This window comes from Solea senegalensis, linkage group LG20 (assembly GCF_019176455.1).
Source record: "Solea senegalensis isolate Sse05_10M linkage group LG20, IFAPA_SoseM_1, whole genome shotgun sequence".
In the NCBI taxonomy this organism is placed as follows: Eukaryota; Metazoa; Chordata; class Actinopteri; order Pleuronectiformes; family Soleidae; genus Solea; species Solea senegalensis.
The window spans coordinates 3183624-3207677 of record NC_058039.1 but is presented as its reverse complement, the minus strand read 5'-3'; the positions used below and the strand labels follow the sequence as shown (position 1 = coordinate 3207677).

General features: G+C 38.7%; 4 protein-coding genes and 2 non-coding genes across 7 annotated transcripts; 1 reads left to right on the top strand and 5 right to left on the bottom strand.

The window, feature by feature from the left end:
* Window positions 1-207: 207 nt before the first annotated feature.
* Window positions 208-3732, bottom strand: lypc (ly6 domain containing, pigment cell). The gene is made up of 3 exons (XM_044053130.1): window positions 2930-3732; window positions 2494-2613; window positions 208-684 (listed from the first exon to the last, which is right to left on the bottom strand). The coding sequence occupies exons 1-3, from the start codon at window positions 2982-2984 to the stop codon at window positions 473-475; spliced, it is 387 nt and encodes a 128-aa protein (XP_043909065.1). The 5' UTR covers window positions 2985-3732; the 3' UTR covers window positions 208-472.
* A 1787-nt stretch (window positions 3733-5519) lies between these two features.
* ddah2 (dimethylarginine dimethylaminohydrolase 2) lies at window positions 5520-14442 on the top strand. Of its 2 annotated transcripts, none has more exons than XM_044052945.1 (6): window positions 5520-5582; window positions 9184-9679; window positions 10543-10731; window positions 12176-12295; window positions 12615-12758; window positions 13530-14442. In XM_044052945.1, the coding sequence occupies exons 2-6, from the start codon at window positions 9380-9382 to the stop codon at window positions 13647-13649; spliced, it is 873 nt and encodes a 290-aa protein (XP_043908880.1). In that variant the 5' UTR covers window positions 5520-5582; window positions 9184-9379; the 3' UTR covers window positions 13650-14442. The 2 variants fall into 2 exon arrangements, with proteins under 2 accessions (XP_043908880.1, XP_043908879.1); XM_044052944.1 differs by lacking the exon at window positions 5520-5582 and adding an exon at window positions 6350-6495.
* rps5 (ribosomal protein S5) lies at window positions 14443-17503 on the bottom strand. The gene is made up of 6 exons (XM_044052946.1): window positions 17435-17503; window positions 16285-16388; window positions 15805-16014; window positions 15086-15214; window positions 14651-14749; window positions 14443-14550 (listed from the first exon to the last, which is right to left on the bottom strand). Coding segments are annotated over exons 1-6 (612 nt in total). The 5' UTR covers window positions 17436-17503; the 3' UTR covers window positions 14443-14481.
* Window positions 14825-14959, bottom strand: LOC122786971. The gene has a single exon (XR_006362520.1). It is a non-coding gene; the product is annotated as a small nucleolar RNA SNORA3/SNORA45 family (small nucleolar RNA).
* Window positions 16094-16227, bottom strand: LOC122786970. Its single transcript, XR_006362519.1, has one exon. It is a non-coding gene; the product is annotated as a small nucleolar RNA SNORA3/SNORA45 family (small nucleolar RNA).
* A 496-nt stretch (window positions 17504-17999) lies between the features above and the next one.
* Window positions 18000-23547, bottom strand: ppt2b (palmitoyl-protein thioesterase 2b). The gene is made up of 9 exons (XM_044053481.1): window positions 23500-23547; window positions 23031-23224; window positions 22074-22227; window positions 21662-21757; window positions 21417-21524; window positions 21191-21274; window positions 20704-20788; window positions 20172-20226; window positions 18000-19843 (listed from the first exon to the last, which is right to left on the bottom strand). The coding sequence occupies exons 2-9, from the start codon at window positions 23214-23216 to the stop codon at window positions 19700-19702; spliced, it is 912 nt and encodes a 303-aa protein (XP_043909416.1). The 5' UTR covers window positions 23217-23224; window positions 23500-23547; the 3' UTR covers window positions 18000-19699.
* Between the last annotated feature and the right edge of the window lie 507 nt (window positions 23548-24054).

The following is a 24054-nucleotide window of genomic DNA, read 5'->3' as shown; positions in this document are numbered from 1 at the left end:
TCAAACATGCGAAGGGTCACCTGATAGTTGTAGAAAATGTACTTTTTTCAGGTTTAGTAGTGAAATTCAGTAGAAGTCACAAAATCGAGCGTTTTTACTTTGTTTTTGTTCATAAAAACGAGCCCAAGGGAACTTTGAACTGTGACGTTTTACCAAATTTCACAAATTCAATCCAGTTTTACATGTTTTTTGTTTCATTTGCTCACGTGTGTTTATAGAGTTGGTGAAAATTAATGTTTTTTTTTTCATCAGATTGCGTAGGTTGTGCTTAAAAAAAGGATGTAAGATACTCTATATGTACTATATTGTACATTCTTATTTAATTCTATTCAATTTCAAAAAACTTGTGGTACCCAAAAGGAAATTCAAGGCCCTCTGTATATACTGTATGTTTAAACATAGTAATGGAAAAAAGCAGCTAAAATGCTCTGTGTTCTAAGGGTTAAACTCGTTAAACTTCAGCTCGGCAGCTTCAGCTCAGCAGCAGAGCGAGTGCAGGCAGCACACAGAGAGACGCTCCACTCCAGCTGAGGGCAGCAACAGTCACGGCGCTGTTGCACAGGTCCGTGTCACAGCAGACGTTGGTGTAGTTGAATTTGAGACCTGCGGTGGATTTCTGTCCGCTCAGGCCGCACTGGGCGGGGATGGCACAGCTCTTCTCGTACATAGTCATCTCCAGAGCGCCTGGAAGAGCAGAGAGACTAAAGAGTCTGAATGGGATGCATGCAGTAATGGCGAGAGGTTCAAAACATGTCATTTCGTCACTTACAAAACAAACATAAAATCAGATGATATTCAAAGTAAAGTATTCTGGAGCTTCAAATATATATTAATTACATACAGACATGGTTCTCAAACTGTGGTACATTTCCTTTCTACTTCCGTTCTACTGAAAATACAAGGAATTTTGAATGGAGTGCGTAGAAAATGACTCAAATAACAAAAGAGTCACCTTATCTCTCGTTCCATCTTAATCTAATGTCAATGTCTAATTGTTAAAAAGTCCTCTGTGACCTTTGTGACCTCTGAAGTGCATGTTTAGGGGGAAAAAGGAGGTGAGAGCCAGAAACAATATACTGTAACCTTGATCTACTTGCAAATAGTAGCACTTTCTCTTATCTCCTTATCTGACACTGAGCCCACACTGATGAGGTGAGCATTTCACCCACAGAGTTATTTTTAGAGATAATTTGATGTCCTCACAGACATTATTGAGCCAACAACCAGCCTGATGTGACACAATGATGAACTGTCGAATCATTTCTTTGTTTCTTCTCCTGCAGTCATCGCAGGTTTTAGTATATTTTAGAAAAAAAAAAGAGCGTAATTTCAACTTCAAACTGAATGAATGTAACATGATTTAATATTATTATTATTTGGCTGAGGAAGGTCATGTAAGAATTATCAATGAAAGCTAAGTACAAATATTGAATGTCACATTTCCATTTTTTCTTTTACAAATTCCACTTTTAGTTCCATCATCTTGCTGCAGCTGCTTCTTCTCGTTGTTTGTTCAATAGCAACTTATAAGCTACTTATAAAATGTTAAACTTAAAGAAGCAAATGCAGCATTAAAGGCACTGAATGTATAATTCATTTTTTAGAAACATGACTTTTTAAAGTATTAAATATAAGACAGATGACATAATTTGAAAATGTATGTAGAAAATGTGCTGTGAAACCTTTAGGGTCAGTCATTCTCCATATCTTTTTGGTTTGAATAAGACAAAGTAGTAATAGTATAACAAGGTAATAGTAGTTATATCTTGTTTAATGTTGTGGTTTATTGATGAGTGTATAATCACCTTTGGAAACATAAGCTAGTGATGGACACTGTAGTGGTCATTTGTGCTTATATTTTACGAATCTACTACAAAAAGTAACAAAAAAGCAATAGTGTCCATTCAGGAGTTTGGATATAAAAACACACGTGTATTAATGGTAAATGTCAGATAGTCACAGACCGTGTTCCAGTTTAAATTCATGGAGCTGCATTAGAATAAAAAACTAGATCTTTATACAGATGATCCGGTCGAGTCTGTTCCAAAACAGCGCTCTGCACAATGAGGCGTTGTCTGCTACTTCATGACCATCATGCCCTCGTTTCCAAGAAAATTAGTAACCTCATCCTCTACACACACACACACACACACGCTTATGTCTCTTAGTGAGGACACATCATAGACATAATATTCTATAATGTCCCTTAACCTGACCCTAACATAAACCTAATTCTAAGCCTGTAACCCAGACTTCCAGGGGCACACAGTATCTTTGTGGGGACCCAACATTGACATAGTGCTTTCCCGGCTCTGTAATCTAAACTGAGTGACTAACAACAACCTAATCCACTATAGTAGTCTTGTAGTCTTGACCTTCAAACAGCAGTATAAACCTATGGGATCTGGGTCCCCACTATGTTGCCAGACCCCACAAATAAGGTGTGTTACCCACTTTTGGGAACCCCACAAACACATAAGATATATATCTGACCTTGTTTTGCTGTCGCGGTACTGGACAGGCAGCGCTGCCCGGCCGGACACTCCTGAGGAAACTTGATGCAGTCCACAGGAGAGACGGTCGGGATCAAACAGGTGTAACATTGCAAACAGGCTGATGAAAAAAGAAAGAAAGAAAAATAATATCAGTAAAGAGTGATTGTATCAGACGGTTTTCAGATATTCTACATTCTATATTGTCGACAAGTTTCCTAAATCTTAGCAGATAAACCATTAAAATTAGCTTTTTATTTTAATGATACCATTGTCTCATAATAACAGAGTAAGGCTGAAAAGACCCTTCATTATACAACTGAATATAGCTGTAAAACAGAATTGTAAAATGATGCTTGAAGAAAAGGATAAACTGGAGTACACATACTACAATGACTTTAAATGACTTTATGAATCATTTCCCTGCGTGGACATACCTGCTAGTGGAAGAAAACACAGGAATATGACGATGGGAAGCCACAGATGAGACATGGTCCTTCTTCTGGCGATGCTGGAAAAAAGAATCTCCTCCTGGAACGTTACAATCGTTTCATTGAACTAACCACCGTGACCGATTTCTCCTCCACTCATTCCCAAATTCAATTTCTTCTTCTTTGATGTACAAACGCAGACTCTAAACTCTCGTTATGACTTCTCCTTCTGTTTCTCTTACTCTTAACTTCTTATTGGTGCGCTTGATATGAAAGTGTTATCCGCACTGACTTTGTCTTTTTCTGTCTCTCTGGACACTTTATCTTCTGTCGTATAAGTCTAATCTCAACTCCTGTGTTACTCAGGCCATCGGCATCTCCTCCCTGACTTTCATTAGGCGAGGTTATTACCGTCAGCAGACTGTAATTGCAAATCAGACATTTCTGCTCATACTTACTTCAAGCTCAGACGTCAACAGTAGCTCAAACAGATTCACACACAGTTAATAGCAAACCGAGATCACATATACCTTCTATTAGATAAGGGATGGACCCTTTGATAGCTTTGATAGCTTTGATAGATAGAGGGATAGGTAGATCTAGCATTGTGTCACGTTTGGTGTAAAAAGGTTATTTTACCGTTAAACCTGGAATATTTCTATGTGTTGTTGATCTGAGAGAGGCGAAGTGAACCGTTAAACATAAACATTTCACCAATAGAATATAAAGTTTTGTCATGTGCTCATCACACGGCCGCTCTGAGACACATGCCTTATTCCCAAAACAACAGAGGAAGTTGGGATTGAAAACAATAAAGTCACTTCCTTCAGAGAAAATGAAAGCCACACGCTGCTCTTCACCGAGTTCCTGTAAATTATAACTATTGTTATGAGTAAAGGAGGAAAATAAATAATATTCCAGCGCTGCAAGAGAATGTGAAATACACAAACACAGCAGCATCACGAGGATTTCCCGTTTATTCTTCACTGCATTGCTTGTAGAAATAAAAAATATTATTTTTTTATAAAAATGAAGACTTTATGTGTTTGTGTACATATGTGAGACAGCAGAGAAACAAGAGAGAGAGAGACAGTTTAACTGAATTATCCTTTTGGGTGTAATCGGAGACATGAGGCCAGTATACAGGACAGTCTGCTGACTGCAGTCTTGTGATGGAGCGAGTCAAGCGCAGTCAGACTGAATAAGCTCTTTACCAGTTCATTAATTACACAGCATTACACTGTGGAAACTAGAAAACCTGACTCCTGACAACGTTTGTGATAATGTACGTTTGTCCTTATTTGCACCAACTTCCTCAATTAATTTATCTTTATCTAGATAATGAAACTTAAATGAGTTTACTTTGGTCAGCAGATTCCTATTTTTAATCCATATTTATAACTTTGTGTGAGCAAATGTCAACTTTTCATCAGTTTAGTTTTGAACAGAGAAAAAGAGGAGTCGTGTAGCAATTCATTAGGTTTAATATGTATTTAATAATGAGCTGATTTCTTAGAAACTTCATATTATAACAATATTAGTGTATATATATATAAGTGCTCTTTATCCAAAGGTTAATTTGACAAACTTTATATCCAAATAACATTGAGTGCATTGGTTTCACTAAGAATATACAAGTGCACAACAGACCTAAAATACAGATACAGATAGAAGTCAGACTATAAGTGTTGTTTAATAAATGTTCAAATAAGATATAAAATCGTATGATTTGTTAAGATTAAAGTGTCACATTTCATCCGATGGAGGAATAAAAAGAAATCAGTCAAATGTAACGGTGCACACAAAAATAAATCCAAAGAGGAGCGTGTTTAAATGCAGCATGGTTAAACCAGGGATGCTGTAATTAATGGGGGATGTGTTTTTGTGCTGACTGACAGCTCTCTGTGGACAGATGGTGTTCTTTAATCCTGTCTGTGCTCCGTCCTCCACATTTCCCCTCCACTTTGACACAGACTTCACCTTTCTCTCTTTAGCATTGAAGTGCGTTCTTTTCTTTTCCTTGTGTCTGTGTTGCCACTGCTGATTAAAAATAAATAAATAAATAAATAAATGAATAAAAGATAAATGCTGCTGTGTCTCAGTGTGGTCAGCAGGAGGAAATGTTGTCCTCGCACAAACTCAAGCACACATTTATAAACACATCCAGCCATCTGTCACATGTTTATGCACGTTTACCTCACTGCCGTCCAAATCTCTACCAATGTCGTCCAGCAAAGTGACCGTAAACACAATTCACATTAAATTAGATTAGATTAGATTTTATTGGTGCCACACTGGGGAAACTCACTTGTTACAACTGCAGACAGTATTACACACTACGATGTAAAATAAGTAATATAAAATATACAAAATGCAAAAAACATTTGAAGCGTTTTTGTGTTCAGTGTCAAACGGAAACATAGAATAGAGGTTTTCCTTTGATGTCTGAAAGAGACGACCGCTTTATCCAACCGAATCTGCAGTGTTTGACCCACATTTTAGGAAAATCCAGATTATTTTTTTCCCTCACGTCACACACAGACAAAAGCAGATGTCTGAGTAGTACAGACTACAGGCCTTAATCTGTTGCAATGACGGATTTGAGCAGGAGGAAGACAGAAAAGTCTTCAAACGTCCAGGTGAACTGAATCAGCTGCAGGTAAATGTGGCTATTTTGTTCACGCCGCTGTAGATGAGAAGAATTTTGACTTGTGTGGAGAGAAGTTTGTGTTTGAAAGGCAGATACAAGCAGAGAGGAGGCGCTGGATAATATGAAATTCAGGATTATACAAAATGACATACATCAGTTAACTTGTTCTATTTTATGCTACAGGTCCATTGTGTGACATTTACGAGGATTTAATTGCAGAAATGACCCAAATATGTTTGTATATAAGTGTAAAAGCATGTGAAGATACAAATACTGTAGTAATATAGCTTTTTGTTTAAAGTCTGGTTTAGTTTATTGCTAATTGATACAACAGTGACTGTGGAAACAACTCAAATCAAGGTTGATTGAATCCGAACAGGACGAGTGGGGGATGGAGGGAGAGTCGTGTCAAACTGCCAATAAATACATGAAGGAGACCGGAAGTAGAATCGTTCGACTTTTGACAATAAGAGATGAGACATTTTGTACATTTTAGAGTTTATCATTGGTAAGTAATACATGCTTTGGACACGTATATAAGAAAACTATATATTATATAGTATCGCTGTCTTCATGAGTTTGAATATGCTGATTGCTTATCAGTGTTACTGACAACAATTTAAAATGCTCCACAACGAAGTGTCACCTTCAAATAGCTTCTTTCCAACTCAATTTTAAATGTATTATTTTTGACAAAATCTACAGTACAGTAAACGCTGAATTCCATAGGAAATAACGCAAGAAAAGTAAGTTGTCCGTCTTATTTTGAAAATAGTAACAGGAACTGATTAAATCCACAACCGCCATCTTGACAGACACGTAATCGAAGGAGGCAGGGAGTAACGGGAGCTGGAGTCAGTGTGAAAATTAAATTAAACGCAGGAAAACGCGGCCGAGCGGAAAAATACGACGTCTTAAACAGGTCAGTGTTCAACCAACTTCTGTGTTTCTTCGTTTGTGTGACTTTGTGTGAGTGTTCGCGATAGTTTCCCCCCTCGTTTTTAAGACAAGAACATCATCAGGAGAAGTGTTCGGAGAAGAAGAGGCGTTGAACTGCTGGGCGGTGGACTGGACGCTGCTGCTGTTGCTCTGCTAGTTTAACACTCAACATGTTTGTGTTCACGTTAGTTACTGCAGCTGCACTTCACTTACAAACTGAAAAAACTTCCAGAAACTAAGGTACTTCACATTCACTGTCATAGATGAGAAAACGGGCTTGTAGTCAGGAGCTGAGGATATAAAAACAACAGACATTCTGACATAGAAACTACAAAAAAAGCATTTTAACCTAATAAAAACAATACATATTAAACCAACCCTTAAAATGCCAATAATGGAGACTTTACTGAGCAAATAAGTGAAGTTATTACACATTATACCAAATAAATATTCAAAAAGGGAGAGTTTTAAGTGCACTGTTATGTACTAAATCATGTTACTGCACTATACTGGGCACTAGAAATGCTCTTTAATGCAAAAACAACAACATCTAAAAGGCTAAAATACAAGCAGAGTTACTGACTAAATACTTGGTGCTGAAAATATACTATAATTCTAAAACAAATGCCTGAAAAGCTGCAGACCAAGTGCAGTTTAAGTAGGGTCATTGCACTAAATGCTATTATAAATGTAAAACATTATTAAGAGTCTGAATCTACATGTAATTTAAGCACTGAAATATATTAAAGTGGACATTAAGTCCAGCAGCAGATGGATTTTCAAAGCCAACAATATCTACAAAAACAAACATTTGACTTAAACACTCAAGTAAAACTGTCAACTGCTTCAGCATGAAAAAGGAAAACTGGCTAAATCAAAGCCCAACATTCACGGCATAGTTTTCTGTGAAGCACATTTGGAGAACATCCTGTGTTCAGCCTCACAGTGGTTCACAGCTCAGGATGATAAAAGCCCGATTGTCCCAAATCTGACCCTCAACCCACAAGTGGAAAACACTTTGTAGCATACTGCAGGGCCATTGAACAACAATAATACGGTTTCTTTATCATCTGTCATGGCACAGTGATCCTTTTGTCTACTTTAATCTCTTTGTGGACACATTTGCTCACTCTTCATCAAAAACCTCCAAAGCAGTGGAGTAGATGTTGATATAGGGGTCTGCGATATTGATGAAAATCAATATCCTGATATTTTTGGGGATTTTGCCGGTCATGATAATTGCCGATATTTTGCAATCCTCAAAAATGTGTATATAAAAGCATGAAAGGCCTGTTGTACCAGCTTGCTCTTGTTAATAGTATATTAGATGTTAATGATAATATTGACAAAAAACGTATTTATTAACTTAAACTTACTTACTAAAATATTATTGCACAACGAGCAACAAAAACTATCATGAGAGCATTTTAAACTGACACTTCCCCCTTATTATGTAATGAGCACCTCCGATACCAATATCTGAGGAACTCAAAATGTTTAAAATTGTATTTAATTTGTGAAATTTGGAAATACGTCACAGTTCAAAGTTCACTTGGCTCGTTTTTATGAACAAGAAGAAAAGGAAAACGCTCTATTTTGTGACTTCTGCACAATTTTTGCTACTTTATGGATGTCCATATAAGGAGTTATTATTATTCCCATGGCAAGTTACCATGGGTGCACCTAGGGGTGTGGGATATTGATGAAAATCAATATCCTGATATTTTGTTTGGGATTTTGCCGATATTGATAATTTTGCAATCCTCAAAAATGTGTTAGTAAAAGCATGGAAGGCCTGTTGTACCAGCTTGCTCTTGTTAATAGTATATTATATACTCTATATAATATATACATATTCATATATATATATTCTTATTAGATGTTAATGATAATATTGACAAAAAACAACTTGTTCAAGAAAAACAAGTCTTATTTATTAACTTAAACTTACTTATAAAATACTATTGCACAACTAGCAACAAAAACTATCATGAGAGCATTTTAAACTAATGTAAACAATACTCATCATAGTTGAACTACAGGGCATTAACATGAGAATGTGGATACACGTTTAACTGCTGCCAACGTTTGCTGAGTGTGTTTTCTTGTCGGTACCTTCGCTGGCCGCTAGTGGTCGACCGCTGACTCCCGAAGCTTTTCATATTCTTCATATTATTCTTCATATTCTTCATATTCTTCATATTCCTCTGGCGCCTTTTGAGTGACATCCGTGTTTTCGAAGTCAAACCACCTCCATGCGAGTGACGACGAGCCACGTTCAGCTATTTAAATCGAACGACGTCGATTAGAGACGTGTGTTAGCTACGTTAGCGCGGCGTGTGTTGTCAATGCGCATGCGCCACATACTGTCCGAGTAGGCTTGCTCGCGCAGTGAAGGTGTGGCCTCTCAAAAAAGGCGTGTTTTCGCGCACCCCTAAGTCGATATAAGGGCAGCAACCAAAAATGATTTTGATTATTGATTCATCTGTTGGTCATTGTCTCAATGAATTAATTTAGTTTTGGTGCATCAGAGGACAATTTAATTTGCTTGTCACTTACTAAGCGGCTGTAACGTAAATCTCCAAAAATAGCCCTGACATTTCTGTAAATATGGAAGCATTCATTGTGTCTGTTTCCTGTGTCCATCTCCCCCTCTGTGTCTAACGCTTAGATCTGCGTCCACGTCTGGACTGGACTCTGGTCGAGTGCAGAAAGGGCAGAAGGATCTCAAAGACGGGGATGAAGCTGATCTCCACTACCCCTCTGGACCTCCTGATTTAGCTCAAACAATTGCAACTCCTCTGGAAAGCTAACTATAAACCAGATATATTGGCAGAACATTAATACTAATCTCCTCTGAGAAAACAATGGCCAACATGTGTCCTTACGGCCGCTTCACCCACGCCGTGGTGAGGGGCATCCCGGAGACCTTTGGGAAGTCCGTGGGAGACGGTCACGAGAACGGGCAGGTCTCAGTGGAGCTGGCCAAAGCTCAGCGTCAGTATGGTTGTCTGACTGGAGCCCTGAGGCAGAAGGTGGGCCTGCAGCTCATCGAGATCCCCCCCGACCCCGAGCTGCCGGAGAGCTGGAGGATAGAGGACGTGGCAGTGATCCAGGGAGACACGGCGCTCATCACCAGGCCCTTCAAACAGCAGAGACGCAGCGAGGTAACATTAAAAAAAACACCTTTAGTGACCCAGTTCTTCACCTCTAATCCTCTGATTATGCACTATATCTGTATAATCCCTATTATTTCAGATCATATCACAGACACATATTTGAATTTTTATAAAAGTTATGTGTGTTATGTTCAGTTTCCTTTCTGGAATGTGAACATTTGAGTAAATTCACTTTGTTATTTTCATGTCCTCTTTTGCCCGTTGTCCTTGTTGTCAGAGGTTTTGTTAGGACTCCATTTTAGAGGGCTGCAACTAAGGATTATTTTCACAATTAATCTGCAGATTATTTTCTCAATTAATTGTTTGGTCCATAAAATGTTGGTCCTTCATTCCCAGACCTCAAAGTGATGATGTTCTCTCAAAAAAACAATGATTAAACATAGAAATTAGAAATATTTCCAAATTCACACTTTTACAGGTGTGTAAAACTCCTGAAATGTCTTTGAAGAATTGTCATTTCACTCTAATCATCAGAGGCTTATAAGGAAACTAAGCGTCTGTGTGTTATTTTGTTGTTGAGAGTTGAAAATGTGCTCGTTTAGTGCACGTTTGCACATCAGTTCAAACTTTTACTTATTTAATTCAAGCTCAGTATAACCAGATTTAGTGCTTCACTTTGAACACTTTGAATATGGAAGTGCAAATTCATACTAGACACTGATTTTTACACTGGCTTAGTATAAATAATACAACTATAATTAATGCAATTGAATAATTCAAGGATTGGTGGGAGGGGGCCCCAAATCATAATCAACCCAAGGCCCCGTTTTTCAAGATTCTGCAGGTTAAAGAGTTTGCGTCATACTTTGTTCAGGTCAGAGTTTAAGTCCGACTCTCCCTCCATCTCTCAGGCAGAGGCAGTGAGGAGAGTGATGTCAGAGCTGAACGTGAATGTGGTGGAGATGGGAACAGAGGACGGAGACTGTGGAGGCGCCACACTGGAGGGCAGCGACGTTCTCTTCACGGGGAGGGAGTTCTTCGTCGGCATCTCCTCCCACACCAACCGCAGAGGAGCCGAGGTGCTGGCAGACACCTTCATGGTGAGAGACGCCGGTGAATCAACTCTGCGTGCGGATGAATGAATGAATGAGTGATTGGATTACACTTGGATCAAACAAATGCTCGACAACAGTCATAATCAATGCAACGTGATATTGCGAAGCAAAGACGGCCACAGAGCCAAGAACTCTGCTGCCAAAGAGAGCAGGTGGCCATTTGCTGCAATGCATTTAGGGAATTATATTGTGTAAACAGCGATGAATGACTTTCTTCCAACGGTCAAATCATGGAAAACCACACAGTGGAGCCCGCTGGCTCCACCTGACCCACTCGTTACTATTGATCCCCTCACGTCTCGTAAGTGCTTACATTTTTAACACACCCACTCTTCGTCCACACACGTGTGTGTGTGTCTTTGATGAGTGTGTTGTGTCACGCATCATTGTAAGTGGACGGTATCCTGGTCAGACAGAGGAGGAAGCCGAGCAGATCGGGTTTCAAGAGTTGTTTCTTGAGCTTTTCACAGACTCCACTTGATTTTCATTCATAAGCTGCATGTGTACACGATTCTTATATTCTCATTATTATTGTTGATCGATGTTTTTGCAGTCTGTGTTTTTGTTGCCGAGGATTAAACGTCACATAAGCTTTTACAGTGGCCAGACACTGTGCTGAGTCACAGTGGTAGCAAATTAATGTAATAACAATGCTGACCTCATTCTCCAGGCTCAGGTGTTGAGCATGAATTTAATTTCCTCTGTTTATTTGACACGGACAGATTGAGATTACAGAGTATACAGAGTAGTGCTGTGGTCATCAAGTCCAGGACTGATGACTCACACTCTGGAGCTGAAATCTTGTTATAGGCCATTTTTACTGAGGTTTTGTGAAATCATATTGCTATATATTCACACAGCAGCTGGAAACTGTTACCATCTAGTGGACTGAATTTTCTTTATGTTAATGCACAAACACGTTCATGCGATACAGTGATTGGGGCGTCAGCAAGAACCAGGCAGTAACCAATGAGAGTGAGTTAACTGGGAAACAGATGTTGCATGCATTTGTGCAGAACTGTAACTTGTACAAGCCAAGTTGATTCTGTCTTCTCAGCTATGACTTCATCCACAGTTATTTTTATTATTTTTATTTTTTTTTTGCATTTCTCAGCAGCTATTAACTGACAACTGAAGTTTTGTAAGAAGTTTTTGTGAGATCCCAAATCATGCGTTTTGACTGGATCGTCCAATCTGGATCGTCCAGTCTTCTCAGGATTAAAACATTGAAAAATGGTTGTAAAGTTTGTTTTGTCTTTTAAAGGCTTTTAAAAAGTGTGATTTTTTAATGAATAAACCAAGACAATTATTAGTTAATAAATGCATTCTTGACTTTGATTCCACTTATAGAGATGAGTCTGCTCGACTGAAAATCCATATGAGGGAACTTTAGTGTGTGAATTAAACCTCTTGACTTCCATCTGTTCAGGACTTTGCCGTGTCCACCGTCCCCGTCTGTGGTGGAGCTCGACTGAAAAACATCTGCTCCATGGGAGGCCCTGACACCATCATCATCAGCAACACTGAAGGGGCCAAGAAGACTCTCCGGGTATGTATGCATACTAGTGGTTGTGTTTTTATTTTTTTCATTTATTTAGTGCACGTTTGTGATATTTAACTCACTAAAACTTAAAAATCAAATTGATTGAGTTTTATGAATCATGCATTATCTGTATTTATATTCATTGTAAAAAATAAAATAAACAGAACTGTCTAATAGTAAAACAAACACAATAATGAGGCACATGGTGGAGAGGAACTGTACTAGTTATTATAAGTTGGTGTCCTGTATAATGATAGGTGTGGTCTGCTGTAGTGTGTGTGTGTGTGTGTGTGGCTGCTTTGTAGTAACACATGTTTGTCCTCAGATGATGGAACAGCTGACCGATCACCACTATGAAATCCTGACCGTCCCAGAGGAGGCGGCCGCAAACTGCGTCTACATCAAAGGTCCATCCAAACACGACTTCCTGCTCCACCGGCCTGCAGAGGAGAGTCCTGAGAGCGTTTCTGTGAGTCGACTCTAACACAAGCCTCCGCTTTGTCACATGGTTGTGGTTTAAATCTGATGCTAAATGAACCCAATCATATAGAAAACACACACATGAGCTCATGTATTATATCAATGTCACTGCTCTCAATGTGACAGACAGAGAACAAGCTTTAATTTTGCACTGGGAATTCTTACTTTTACTGAAAACCAGACATGGATTATTGTCTTCTGTCTTTCTGGGTTTGAACGGGGGTTTGAATGTTTTCAAGGTTTGAAAAGTGCTTGAATTTTGGATTTAGTGTTTGAAAATTGCAACAGTATTTCTGTGACAACAAATACATTTGATTAGATGGAGAAATTAAAATAACTTGTAAAAAGAAAACTGTTTTACTTAGAGATGTGAAATATAACTCTTGTGTTTTCCTATAATTTTCTTTATCCTTATTACATTATTATGTATATATATCATATTATGTAGTAATATGATCAGTAAAATAATGCAACACTGGAAAGGTTTATGATTACAGTAGCACTGTGATTGAAAATATGCTCTTTCTGTTGTCACCATATTATTAGTTTCAGATTTCACAGCGAGGTTTTACAGCAAGTACAAAAATCACATGAGTTATAATTTTTTGTTGAGCAACAGAGGAAGTGTAATTGGCAAGTAAAACAGTTTTTCTTTCCCTTTTCTTCTTTTATTAGACTCTGAAAGAACTTCTTCCATGAAGTGTCTCCAGTACAGTCTGTGCCAGTGCTGTGAAGTTTGTAACTGGTTTCTTCTCTGCAGGTTTTCCAGAAGCTGCAGGACTACACCCTCCTGCCGACAGCCTGCAGCGAGGCGTCCAAACTGGGAGCATCCCTGTCCTCGCTGTGCCTGCTCATCAACAGAAAGCACACGTACTTTTGAAAACATCTCGTTGACTCGGTGTGTCGGTTGCGGGCTGAAGGAAACCCTGACACTTTCCACTCATTAAAATTCTTTGTCTATTTATTGTTAAAGGAAACACTGACACGCAGTATTTGAATGAGGGAGAATGATCCATCTGTTAAGACTTTCATCGTAGTTAAGGAGCTGTTTGTAGTGCAGCTGCTCCCCCTGCTGGACAAACCGTGTAGCACATTTAACTCTGAACCACTAAATTCAGCTGTTCTTTCTTATGGTTGAACTCCCATTTAACACTGATGGACTTGTAAAGAAAAGCTCTTTTTATACCTTTCATTACCCTTACAAGGAATGAACCTGAATGTTTTGAGCTTGTTAATCCTGTGGTACTTAGATCTTCCACCTGTAGATTCATACAATTTATCACTTTAATGTAACAGGTTGATAAATCACTTAATTATCCGTTTTGTTCGCAATGCAGATGCAATTGATTAAAAGCTTTTTCTATGTATGAATTTGTAGCTAGTGTAGACATGGCAATAAAATTCCACTGACAGCTTGTAGCACTAGTCCTGTTCCTGTGTAATTCATATTCACTTGTCTGTTTGAATATTAAAGAAATTCTGTTAATTTAGATCTTTTTGTTAACTGAAGTGCAGATTCAATGTTTGATTTGCAGCTGCACTTCTAGTGCAAATTAGTGTGCTTCATGTCGGTACATATATTTACATTACATGATGCTCCTGGACTGTTAGGTTACAGTTTTCTGTACCCAAACTTCTCTGTAAGGTCAATTAAACTTGGCATCAAACAGAAATTTCTTCAGATGTATTTATTGTTACAAAGAAAACACGTTTTAACGGTTGGACTTGGCAACTCTCTCCAACTCGTCCTTCTTCTTGATGGCGTAAGAGTTAGATGAACCCTGTGAGAGAATGAATTCAAAGTTAGATTCATGTTACAGTTAATTTATTGCAAATCCCTTCACAACTGATATGTTATACAATAACTGAATTAACCATTACCTTAGCGGCATTGATGAGCTCATCAGCCAGACACTCAGCGATGGTCTTGATGTTCCTGAAAGCGGCTTCTCTTGCTCCTGTGCACAGCAGCCAGATGGCCTACAAATACAGAAAGACAGAGGGTGTGAAACAGGCTTGATTGATCATCTTTCATGAAATAGTATGTTGAGAGTAGAATGTGTCTGAGTCGGTGATTGACTGGGCCACAGCAGACTACAGCCAACGAATAAACAGAGACATGTTGTTCTGCGAGCACTCTAGCACATCAGGACAATGGGTAGTATATCCAGACGTGACTCTAGCCTCGCTTTGTACAAACACAAAATTAATCACTGCTTTACCAGCACCAATCATTTCTTCCTATGTTTACTTGGTGTCTTAGACAATACATACACAATAAACTTTAAGAAATGTAATTTAGTGTGGTCATGTCACCTGGTTGACTCTGCGGAGGGGCGACACATCCACAGCCTGCCTCCTGACGGTACCAGCACGACCGATACGCGTGGAGTCCTCACGGGGTCCACTGTTGATGATGGCGTTCACCAAGACTTGAAGGGGATTCTGGGAATAGAAATTGGTAGTTTAGAATTTTTCAGTTAACACAGACACACATGTTGAACACTGGATATCTGACAAAGGGCTGGATATCTACTTTTAAATGCCTTACTGACAGAAAAAAAATGTAATGTGGTTCTTTATTCTTCTTTTGGTACCCATATAAAATTATAAAAATAAGATTTAAAATAAAGCCCATGACCACCAGTTACTGTTTGACAAGAAAAATGTTATGCATTTGGAAAGATATACAAAGTACACAATACTAAATTTCAACTGAAAGGAAATTATAATTTTTAGAAAAGTAAACAATTTCTTACTTCTTACTAAACACAACTTTCTCTAAACAAAGATTAAATATTAAAACTTAACTGGCACACAGCTTCCATGAATTTTATTTCATAAAAACATTAACAAACTATTAAATCTCCAGGACTGAACTGTTCCTTTTAGAGTTGCAATAATTGAGGACGTTTACCTAGTTTGATTTCACCCTCCACTCATCTGTACATTTTGAAGGCATTTCCTTAATCATCTCCAACATAGATCAGTATCATCTTAAACAAAGATAAAATGAGATAGTTGGTGGTTCATACCTCTCCAGTCAGCAGGTGGATGATTTCGAAAGCGTGCTTGACAATTCGCACAGTCATCAGCTTCTTGCCGTTGTTGCGACCGTGCATCATCATGGAGTTGGTCAGACGCTCAACGATGGGGCACTGGGCCTTACGGAAACGCTTGGCAGCATACCGTCCTCCAGAGTGTGGCAGGTACTTGGCGTACTTCTCTTTTACGGCAATGTAATCCTGCAGTGAGGAGAAGGTGGGTTAACATTTAGTGGTTTTCACAGGTTTTGCTAAAACGTATTAAATAACAGTTTGCATGGAATGTGTCTGAGCCGGTGATTGACTGGGCCACATCAGACTACAGCCAATGAATAAACGCAGACGTGTTTCTCTGCGAGCACTCTAGCACACCTGGACAACGAGTTTATGTCTAGGCGTGACTCTAGCCTCGCTTTGAATTATAAACACACAGATGAGATGAAACATGTGGCAAACACTGATGCTGTTTACCTGCAGGGAGATGTCATTGATCTGGACATCATCAGTGCTCCACTTGCCAAAGAGCTTGATCTCTGGGGTCTCAGCCACAGCTGGGGCAGTTTCCCACTCAGTCACTAAAGATGAACAGGGACGAAAAGATTTAGTTACTTTCAAGAAAGGATGTCAACACCAAGGCATGTTTCACTTGTATAGCAATCAGATTTGACTCATTGCAAAGTATTATACTTTAAATCTAATGACTATAAATAGGTCAAATTATCCCCTCTTTAGCTTAAATTCATTTCACAAGTTAGAGAAACATAAAACTTCATCTTAAAATGTAGAGTAATGTATGCTCATGATTACAATGGAGGATTTATTATAATCCTTTACAGAAGAGATTCACCAAGACATGTTGCATCTATCCTACCCTGATTTATCAATGTAATTAATAGCAGATCGATTCCGTTACTTTCAACCATGTTAGCAGAACATGGTAAATAATAAATACTAAATAATCTAAATTCATGTAATTGTAACCGGTTTTGTTCTTGCTGTGTCTCCACATCTACGACACGAGTCAAAAATAATGATTAACACCGTTGCAGTAGCCACACAGCGCTCACATAAAACAAGTCAATAATGGAATAAAGACGGATAGAGAGACTTTTAATTAAGCCACACTGCGAACTAAGCAAGTGTGACAGTCAAGTCAAATTTGAAACTGAACAGCAAGTGAAGTCCAGTTTCCACGGAGCAGGGCCGGAGCTGAAGCCTCATTAGCTTAAACCTGAGCCACGGTGGCCGATTAAATTAACACACGGGTGAACACTGAGGATATTATTCACCACCAAAGGGCATGGTGATTTAACATGGTACATATGCCAGAATGTATTACCATTTAACCGTCGCTTTTAGTTGTAAAGCGCTAAATGTGACACCAATCCACCGCTGGTCGACATGCAGCATCCACATGTGCTATGTAGCTAGCCATATGCTAACAGGCAGCGCTGTTGTAGTCGCGCGCTGACAATTTGAGGCAATTAAAACCACATTTACGCAACGCCTAGACATGTTTCTTATATTTCTCGGATAATGGGAATCCACGGCGTCCCACAATACTCAACAAAGTTATCTTTGACGACATATAGACAGAGTTAAAAGTGAATTTCGCACTCACTTGTGTCCGCCGTTCTGAACGACACTCCTCACAGACGGAAAAGGGCCTTCAGCAGCGCCGCGTCCAGATATCCGGTGGACGGGTCTGATGCTTCCGGTTGCAAAGCATACAGGGAAATGTAGTCTTGTGAAAAATATGCTCCATCTGGTGTTTTAATATTGGGAAAACTGTTACATTTTCATTCGGGTGATTTTATGATTCGAGTATTGATGATGTCTGTGTAATTTCTACACATATTGTACTAAGTACATTATTTCATTGTTGTATTTAGGTAAAATTATAATTACACATTACATTATGTTATCAAACCAATTGTATGTTTGCAATATTTCTTACATACTGACAATTACATTTAATTTCATTATTTCAGTTGCCAGTATAAATCTGTGCAATATATGTGCATTAATATACAATTCAGTTCTATTATTGTATACTTCATAAATATCTTGTATTGTATTGCATGTATTGCCTCTTAGATTTCTATTATTTATTTGACACTTTTCTACCATTGTTCAATGAGACACACGTGGACAATGTAGTCTAGCTCTGAAAGAAACTTCAAACAGATGTTCAAAACACCTTTATTGAGGATTTGAGACCATTTCATTTGCAGACCAAATACTGTAAAAACTGTGGGACCATGTCAAAATATTCATTTCTTTTCCAAGTTCTAAAAAAGTATTCATGTCCACATTTAATGTCTGCAAGAAGACTGAACTGAGAGGACATCCCTTAAAATCCATGAAGTATCCAGTCACTGTGGGCCAATTCATTTAAACAAACATATACTGTAGTAAACAAATTAAAACAATACTTTAAATCTAATAACTATAAATAGGTCAAATTATCCCCTCTTTAGCATTTCCCTTTTTGACATCTGGTGTGTGAAACACTTGTTGACTACTCACTAGATATTTAATTTATTTTCCCTCTTCTTTGAGAAACATCTGTACCTGTACAAAGGAAAAACAACCAACATCATTTTGTGGAAACAGTACAAAGAAATTAATCCCTTTTTTTTTTTTTTCTTTGAACGAGACAAACCAACACGATTACTGGAAAGCCTGAGATATCTAAATGTAATGGGAGGTAAAGAGAGCCACATGTACAGTAAACACTATAAGACAGACCACTGCCTCTCTCCAGTTACTCCACACCTCCATCCTCACCATTATTAGCACCCCGACTGAAGGCAGTAAGTCGTAGCACTTTGGTAATGGAAATGAAATCATGAGGCATGAGGGCAAATATTAAGGCTCGGTCGACGACAGCGATATAGTACAGCTCTAAAGTACTGCATGGTAATGACAAGAAAACACAATAGCCATGATTGGATGTGCATTTTCAAGAAGGAAAACAAAAATGGAAGAACAAATATATCTATCTATACATCTATATATATATATATGTAAAGTACTGCATCATTAGATGAGCAGGGGCAGTGAGTCTGTACATGTAAAGGACAGAAGGTTGATCAGGCACTATTGAGTTGAGTGGTGTTTTCTGAGGTATGTGTGAGCAACCGCACACAGACACACAAGGGTATAATGTACGTATGAAGACCTGGTTTATCAAAGTGATAAACTGATATTTTTATACAAATTAAAAGGGGCCACTCCACACATTTGTTTTTAACACAGACATGTAATATTGTTTTGTTTTTTTTAAAATGGTTGATGAGTCCTATATTCAATCTCTGCTCGAAGACATTCATTGTGTCACATTTGTGTTGATGTGAAATGTTAAGAGAAAAACTAGAGATGCTGTCTGACCATCAAACATTATTGCATTACTCTCGATCCTTCTCTAAAACTTAATATAAATGCAGAACTTTAAAGTCTGCTATGCTGTCCCTTTGCTGACTGTGACAAGGTAATAAAAGGTCAACCTTTTCAAGGTTTATGAAATCCTTCATGTTTGTGCTTTGTAAAAAGTCTGTCAGCAGCAAGATGGTTTAAAAGAAACTGTTAAAAGATTGACCTTTTGGGAAATGAGCTTGTTTTCTTTCTCGCAGAGAAATTGATAAGAAGGTTGATACCACTATCATGTCTGTGGGCGAGTATGTAACTAAAGTCTGTCAGACAGCTGGTTAGCTCAGCTGAGCACAAGTATTGGTAAATAAATCTTTCTATTGACCTCTCATTTAAACCAAACGTGCACATTTCCCAAAAGGTGGAGTTGAAAATCAAAGGAATCTAAAAAAAAAGAAAAAGAATTTGCTTCTAAAAAAGCGTGAACTTGATCAAGACAAGGAAATGTGTCGATCTACACCAGCCACTTCTCCATACATGTGTGGAACACAGTCTCGTTCGAGTGCCAGAAGACGTGTTCCACACCAGGAACAGAGCAGAGGACCAGGTCACCGCGAGCCGCCAGCGTCTTCAGGCCGAAAACATCGCTCAAGTACAACTGGAACAAGAAGAAAGAGAAAGTGTCAAAGGAAACATTCATTACCACACCACCATTCGATACACAAGTCTGGGGCCGAACAATAACAACAAAAATCACAATTTGAAACAATGCAGTTAGCAAATCATAAAGGTTACAATGTAATTGCATTTGTTTTTTTAAATCTTCTATGCAAACAAATAATAATGTTACTGTACCTCAATAAAAAAACAAACCAATGGTGAAAGTGACACTAATATATGTACGGATTAAACAGGGTCTACAGTAACATAAATCAATATCAGTGTATTGTGCATTGATTTGTGTCCACGGCGTGATTCACACTCACCTGTTGTTGCTGCATCTCAACAACAGTCTCGTTGTCGTCATAAAATCCAAACTGACTGTAAAGTGTGACAGAAACGTACAAGTGTGAGCATCACATGACAGTCATCAGATCATCCACATGCAGGGAGAGCAAAATGTCAGAATGTGTCAAACGGAAAAACACAGTGGGGGAAAACCAACAGCCTGCAGCACTTGAGCCTTTTACCACGTGTAAAGTTAATAAACCCTGTTTTCTTAGAGGCATTTTATAACAAGTTGAGATAAAACAAACAGCTTTTCACCACTTTTCTGTTCCATCTACCGGCCACTCACACACAAACACATCTGTGCAGTCAGACTCTAAACACTGAATTTGTCTTTCCACAAATCAGAAATAACGTTGGCGTGTATTTGTTCACAGCCTGCAGGTGTCAGACCTCATAGTGACTGACCACAGGGGACACATCAGGATAATGGTGGTAATACCAGGTGTGCGTAGGCTCCAAATGAACATGAGCACAAACACATTTCATCGAGACAAAGGTCGAACTCACCTCGACTGCCAGGGAGTGATGACTCCGTCGTCTGGTCCTCCAACCAACACCAACTTATCGATCTTGAGGAAGTTTTTCTTCCACTCTGAGATTGAGAGGAAAAACAATGAAAATATACAGAATGTGCTGTAAATGATGATCTGCAACAACCACGTCTACTTACTGATGTACAATCACTGCTGTGTTATAACAATCAACACAAACCCACTGACAGTTACAGAAGAAATCACAGATACTGTTTTCTTGTTTCGTTATGAGTTGGGAATGCGGGAGTTATTTTCCTATTTGTATTATTGGTTGAAAATGCTCTATCAGTGATTCCCAACTACTGTTTTCCTGATTTCTTTATTATTATTATCATCATTCGTTCATATTTCCACTATTGGTTAGAAGTGCTTAGTCAGTGATTCCTATCTTATTGTTTTCTTTACTAATACTAGTTTGGGAAATGCACATGTTCTAGTTTAAATTTTAGAAATATACTGACCTGTTGAATTTTGATCGGGCCTCTCACCGTTGAGCAGAGCTAAATAATCACTGCTGTTGACGTAGATGTCTCTGTGGTGAGGATCTGGAGAAGGAAGTGAGACGACAGACGCCCAGCGAGTCAAAGACACACATTTATGAAGCGTCAATAATTGTATTTCATAGCTTAACAGGCGCACACATAGCTGCATGGCAACAATGTGACAAAGATATTCTTAGATTCTCACCGTTCCAGTAGTTGCAGATGGATATCCGCTGACCTATTGAGGTATAGCAGACGTGGTAGAGGTTGGACTTGACAAACTGGGGGAAGAGGTACCTTAGGTAGTCTGTGTCTGAGAGGAAACGAAGAAACAAGAACTTCAGCAGTGGTTTTTGAGTTTGGAGTTTTGTTTGTCAAACCTATTATTATAAATGAGCATAGCCACTGTGAACATGATCACATGCTCAGCTTTTGATTTGTCAAACCAACCTCCATATTGCCCGGCCTGCGGCGAGGACAGAGAGATGAAGGAGTGGACTTTGTGATCAGGGAGAGTGGAGAGGATTCCTCTGCAAACCAGCCCTCCTGTAAAACCACAAACACAAACAAACATCAGTCTATGAGGACGGAGAAGCTCAAACACTATTTACACATAATTGTGTAAAAAAGTTACTGACTGAAGCAGAAACTGAAGTGTCATAAAGATATAACCAACAAAAACAAGCTAATACACAAACCTGGTCTTAGAGGTGAATCATTTACAACGTGCAGAGAAAAGTTTCACCCTGAGGACAGTTTTATCTGGTGACATTGTAACTTTATCAAATACCAAGACTGTTGTGTTATCTCAAACAAATAGCCAATTTATGTTTGTTTCATCAGCACAAATACACTCACAGACCTTGAGAGTAGCAGATAAAGTGGACTCCCTCTGCTGCATTTTGCATTATAGGGTAAATAGCTGCCTTGAATCCCTCCACTTGCTTCCACATGGGCTGCAGGCTGGCACTTCTGTCAAACAAGTCGATGACGGTCACATTTGTGCCAGGATGAGACTGCAGGAGAGAGCAGAGCAAGCGTGTAAGTGATCACTCGTGTTGACAACAATCAGCAGATTGCATAGATGAACAGCCTGTCATATCAAATATTCTTGTGGATGTTTGGTTTCTAATTAATCAGATTTTGCTTCAACTATTGACGATTCACAGAAAGTGGGAGCACAGACTGAGCAAAGACAGCGAGGTCTGAATTACCACCCGTAATTGATTTCGTTTGCAACTTTCTAATACTGAGGTAAAAAAGAGGAAGTGAATCTTGAGTTAAACTCAGAAACCTCAACAGTCCCCACAACATTTCCATTTTTTTTACTACATTATCACAATATCAACATCCTACACTGTGATTGTGTATGTTTTCAGCGGCATGTCAGGAACGTTTAGGATCTAAGAGGACAAGCAGGAAAAGGCACATTTCACTGTCTCATGGCAATTGTAATTGACATTTCCGGCATTTTAAACATTTTCACAAATTGATGATGAAAATAATTATTAATCATGACAATTTGTGAATTGTTATCAAGATAATAGATTGATTAAAAAGTAATGTAACTGCTGGTCAACCAGTACCATAAAATAAAATAATTTAACTGTCCACCTGTTCCTGTGTTTCTGTTTTCCACAGGAATAAAACAAACCATATTTCAGTTTCACACAATCCACTGACTCCAGGTAAAGTGCTGACATAAGCTGTAAGGCCTGTATCTGTACAGTAATAGGTCAAACCCTGGTTGTAAAGTATATACATTTCTACACTTCAGACAAAAACAATAAGACAATTCCACTTTAAATGAACCACTTACCTCATTAATAAACCGCTGTAAGTTTTTAAAATCCCCTGAGCTGTCGAACAAACCGTGCACAATAATCACCGGCTTGTATCCGACCACCGCTGCCCAGAGACACACACCGAGCAGCGGATACAGCAGCGCGGCCGCCCCGCTGCTGCCACTCCTCCACCGGCTTGACATGGCAAAAAAGGAGCCCATCGTTATAGCTAAAAAAAAAAATGAAAAAGATTTTTTAAAAATTCACACACAAAAATAGACCCGTACAGTTCTGCTGGATAAAAAAACGTGCAAAATGGGTAAAATATAAACATAAAAAAGCTGATGTTTTGCTAATGTTGTGCTAACATCTTCGGCTACATTTTTCTCTACCAGATGCGGTGCGAATGTGCAAAAGTCGGTCAAAGAGAGGATGTTATTTAACTGCCACACAAACGCTGAATTGCGTCTGTGCGTGTCTTACTTAAAAAGAACAAAAACATACGCTCAGCTCCTTCTGCACCTCTGCTGCTTTTGTTTGTTCCGGTTTCAAATTAAGAGCGACGTGACGTCATGCACTGCTACAGCTCGTCCAATCAGCGTCAAGTCCCCGCCTCGTGTGGTGGTTATGAAGTAGTAGACGTGTGAGTGAATTCGCGCTGCAAAGTTATGACACAAATCAGTTCTCTCGATGATTAATACAACGGATAAGTATTTACGAGACCTTACATCTGTCTTTTTGTGTGACGTTGCACTTTGATCTTTCTTCAAAATGACATAGGATGCGCGAGGAATAGTGTAAACAAGTTGAAAACGTTAACAGGTCTTCAGGAACCACTGAGTGGTTTAACGCATGGGTAAATGGCATTCCGAGTAAAATAATAAGCAAAATAATTAATTCCATTTGCATTATTTGATTGAATAAAAAAGCTTTAATAAACTAGAAATAAAAACAACACAGAGTGTAAACCTCGACTAAAGCTCCTCCTGAATCTGGATCTGCGTCCACATCACCACCAAAATCTTACCCTTTCTTTCTTGGGCCATAACCTATATTTCC

Excerpts from the sequence above, each read along its gene's own strand:
- lypc (XM_044053130.1), bottom strand. The coding sequence starts at position 2,984 with ATGTCTCATCTGTGGCTTCCCATCGTCATATTCCTGTGTTTTCTTCCA. Across the intron at positions 2,614-2,929 it reads GTGTTTTCTTCCACTAGCAG|CCTGTTTGCAATGTTACACC; the intron begins GTATGTCCACGC and ends TTTTTTCATCAG. Across the intron at positions 685-2,493 it reads TACCGCGACAGCAAAACAAG|GCGCTCTGGAGATGACTATG; the intron begins GTCAGATATATA and ends CTGCTCTTCCAG.
- ddah2 (XM_044052945.1), top strand. The coding sequence starts at position 9,380 with ATGGCCAACATGTGTCCTTACGGCCGCTTCACCCACGCCGTGGTGAGG. Across the intron at positions 10,732-12,175 it reads TGCTGGCAGACACCTTCATG|GACTTTGCCGTGTCCACCGT; the intron begins GTGAGAGACGCC and ends CCATCTGTTCAG. Across the intron at positions 12,296-12,614 it reads GGGCCAAGAAGACTCTCCGG|ATGATGGAACAGCTGACCGA; the intron begins GTATGTATGCAT and ends GTTTGTCCTCAG.
- rps5 (XM_044052946.1), bottom strand. Across the intron at positions 16,015-16,284 it reads TCAATGACATCTCCCTGCAG|GATTACATTGCCGTAAAAGA; the intron begins GTAAACAGCATC and ends TCCTCACTGCAG. Across the intron at positions 14,750-15,085 it reads CCCTCCGCAGAGTCAACCAG|GCCATCTGGCTGCTGTGCAC; the intron begins GTGACATGACCA and ends CTGTATTTGTAG.
- ppt2b (XM_044053481.1), bottom strand. The coding sequence starts at position 23,216 with ATGGGCTCCTTTTTTGCCATGTCAAGCCGGTGGAGGAGTGGCAGCAGC. Across the intron at positions 21,758-22,073 it reads CTTTATCTGCTACTCTCAAG|GAGGGCTGGTTTGCAGAGGA; the intron begins GTCTGTGAGTGT and ends GTGGTTTTACAG. Across the intron at positions 19,844-20,171 it reads TTGAGATGCAGCAACAACAG|TTGTACTTGAGCGATGTTTT; the intron begins GTGAGTGTGAAT and ends TTCTTGTTCCAG.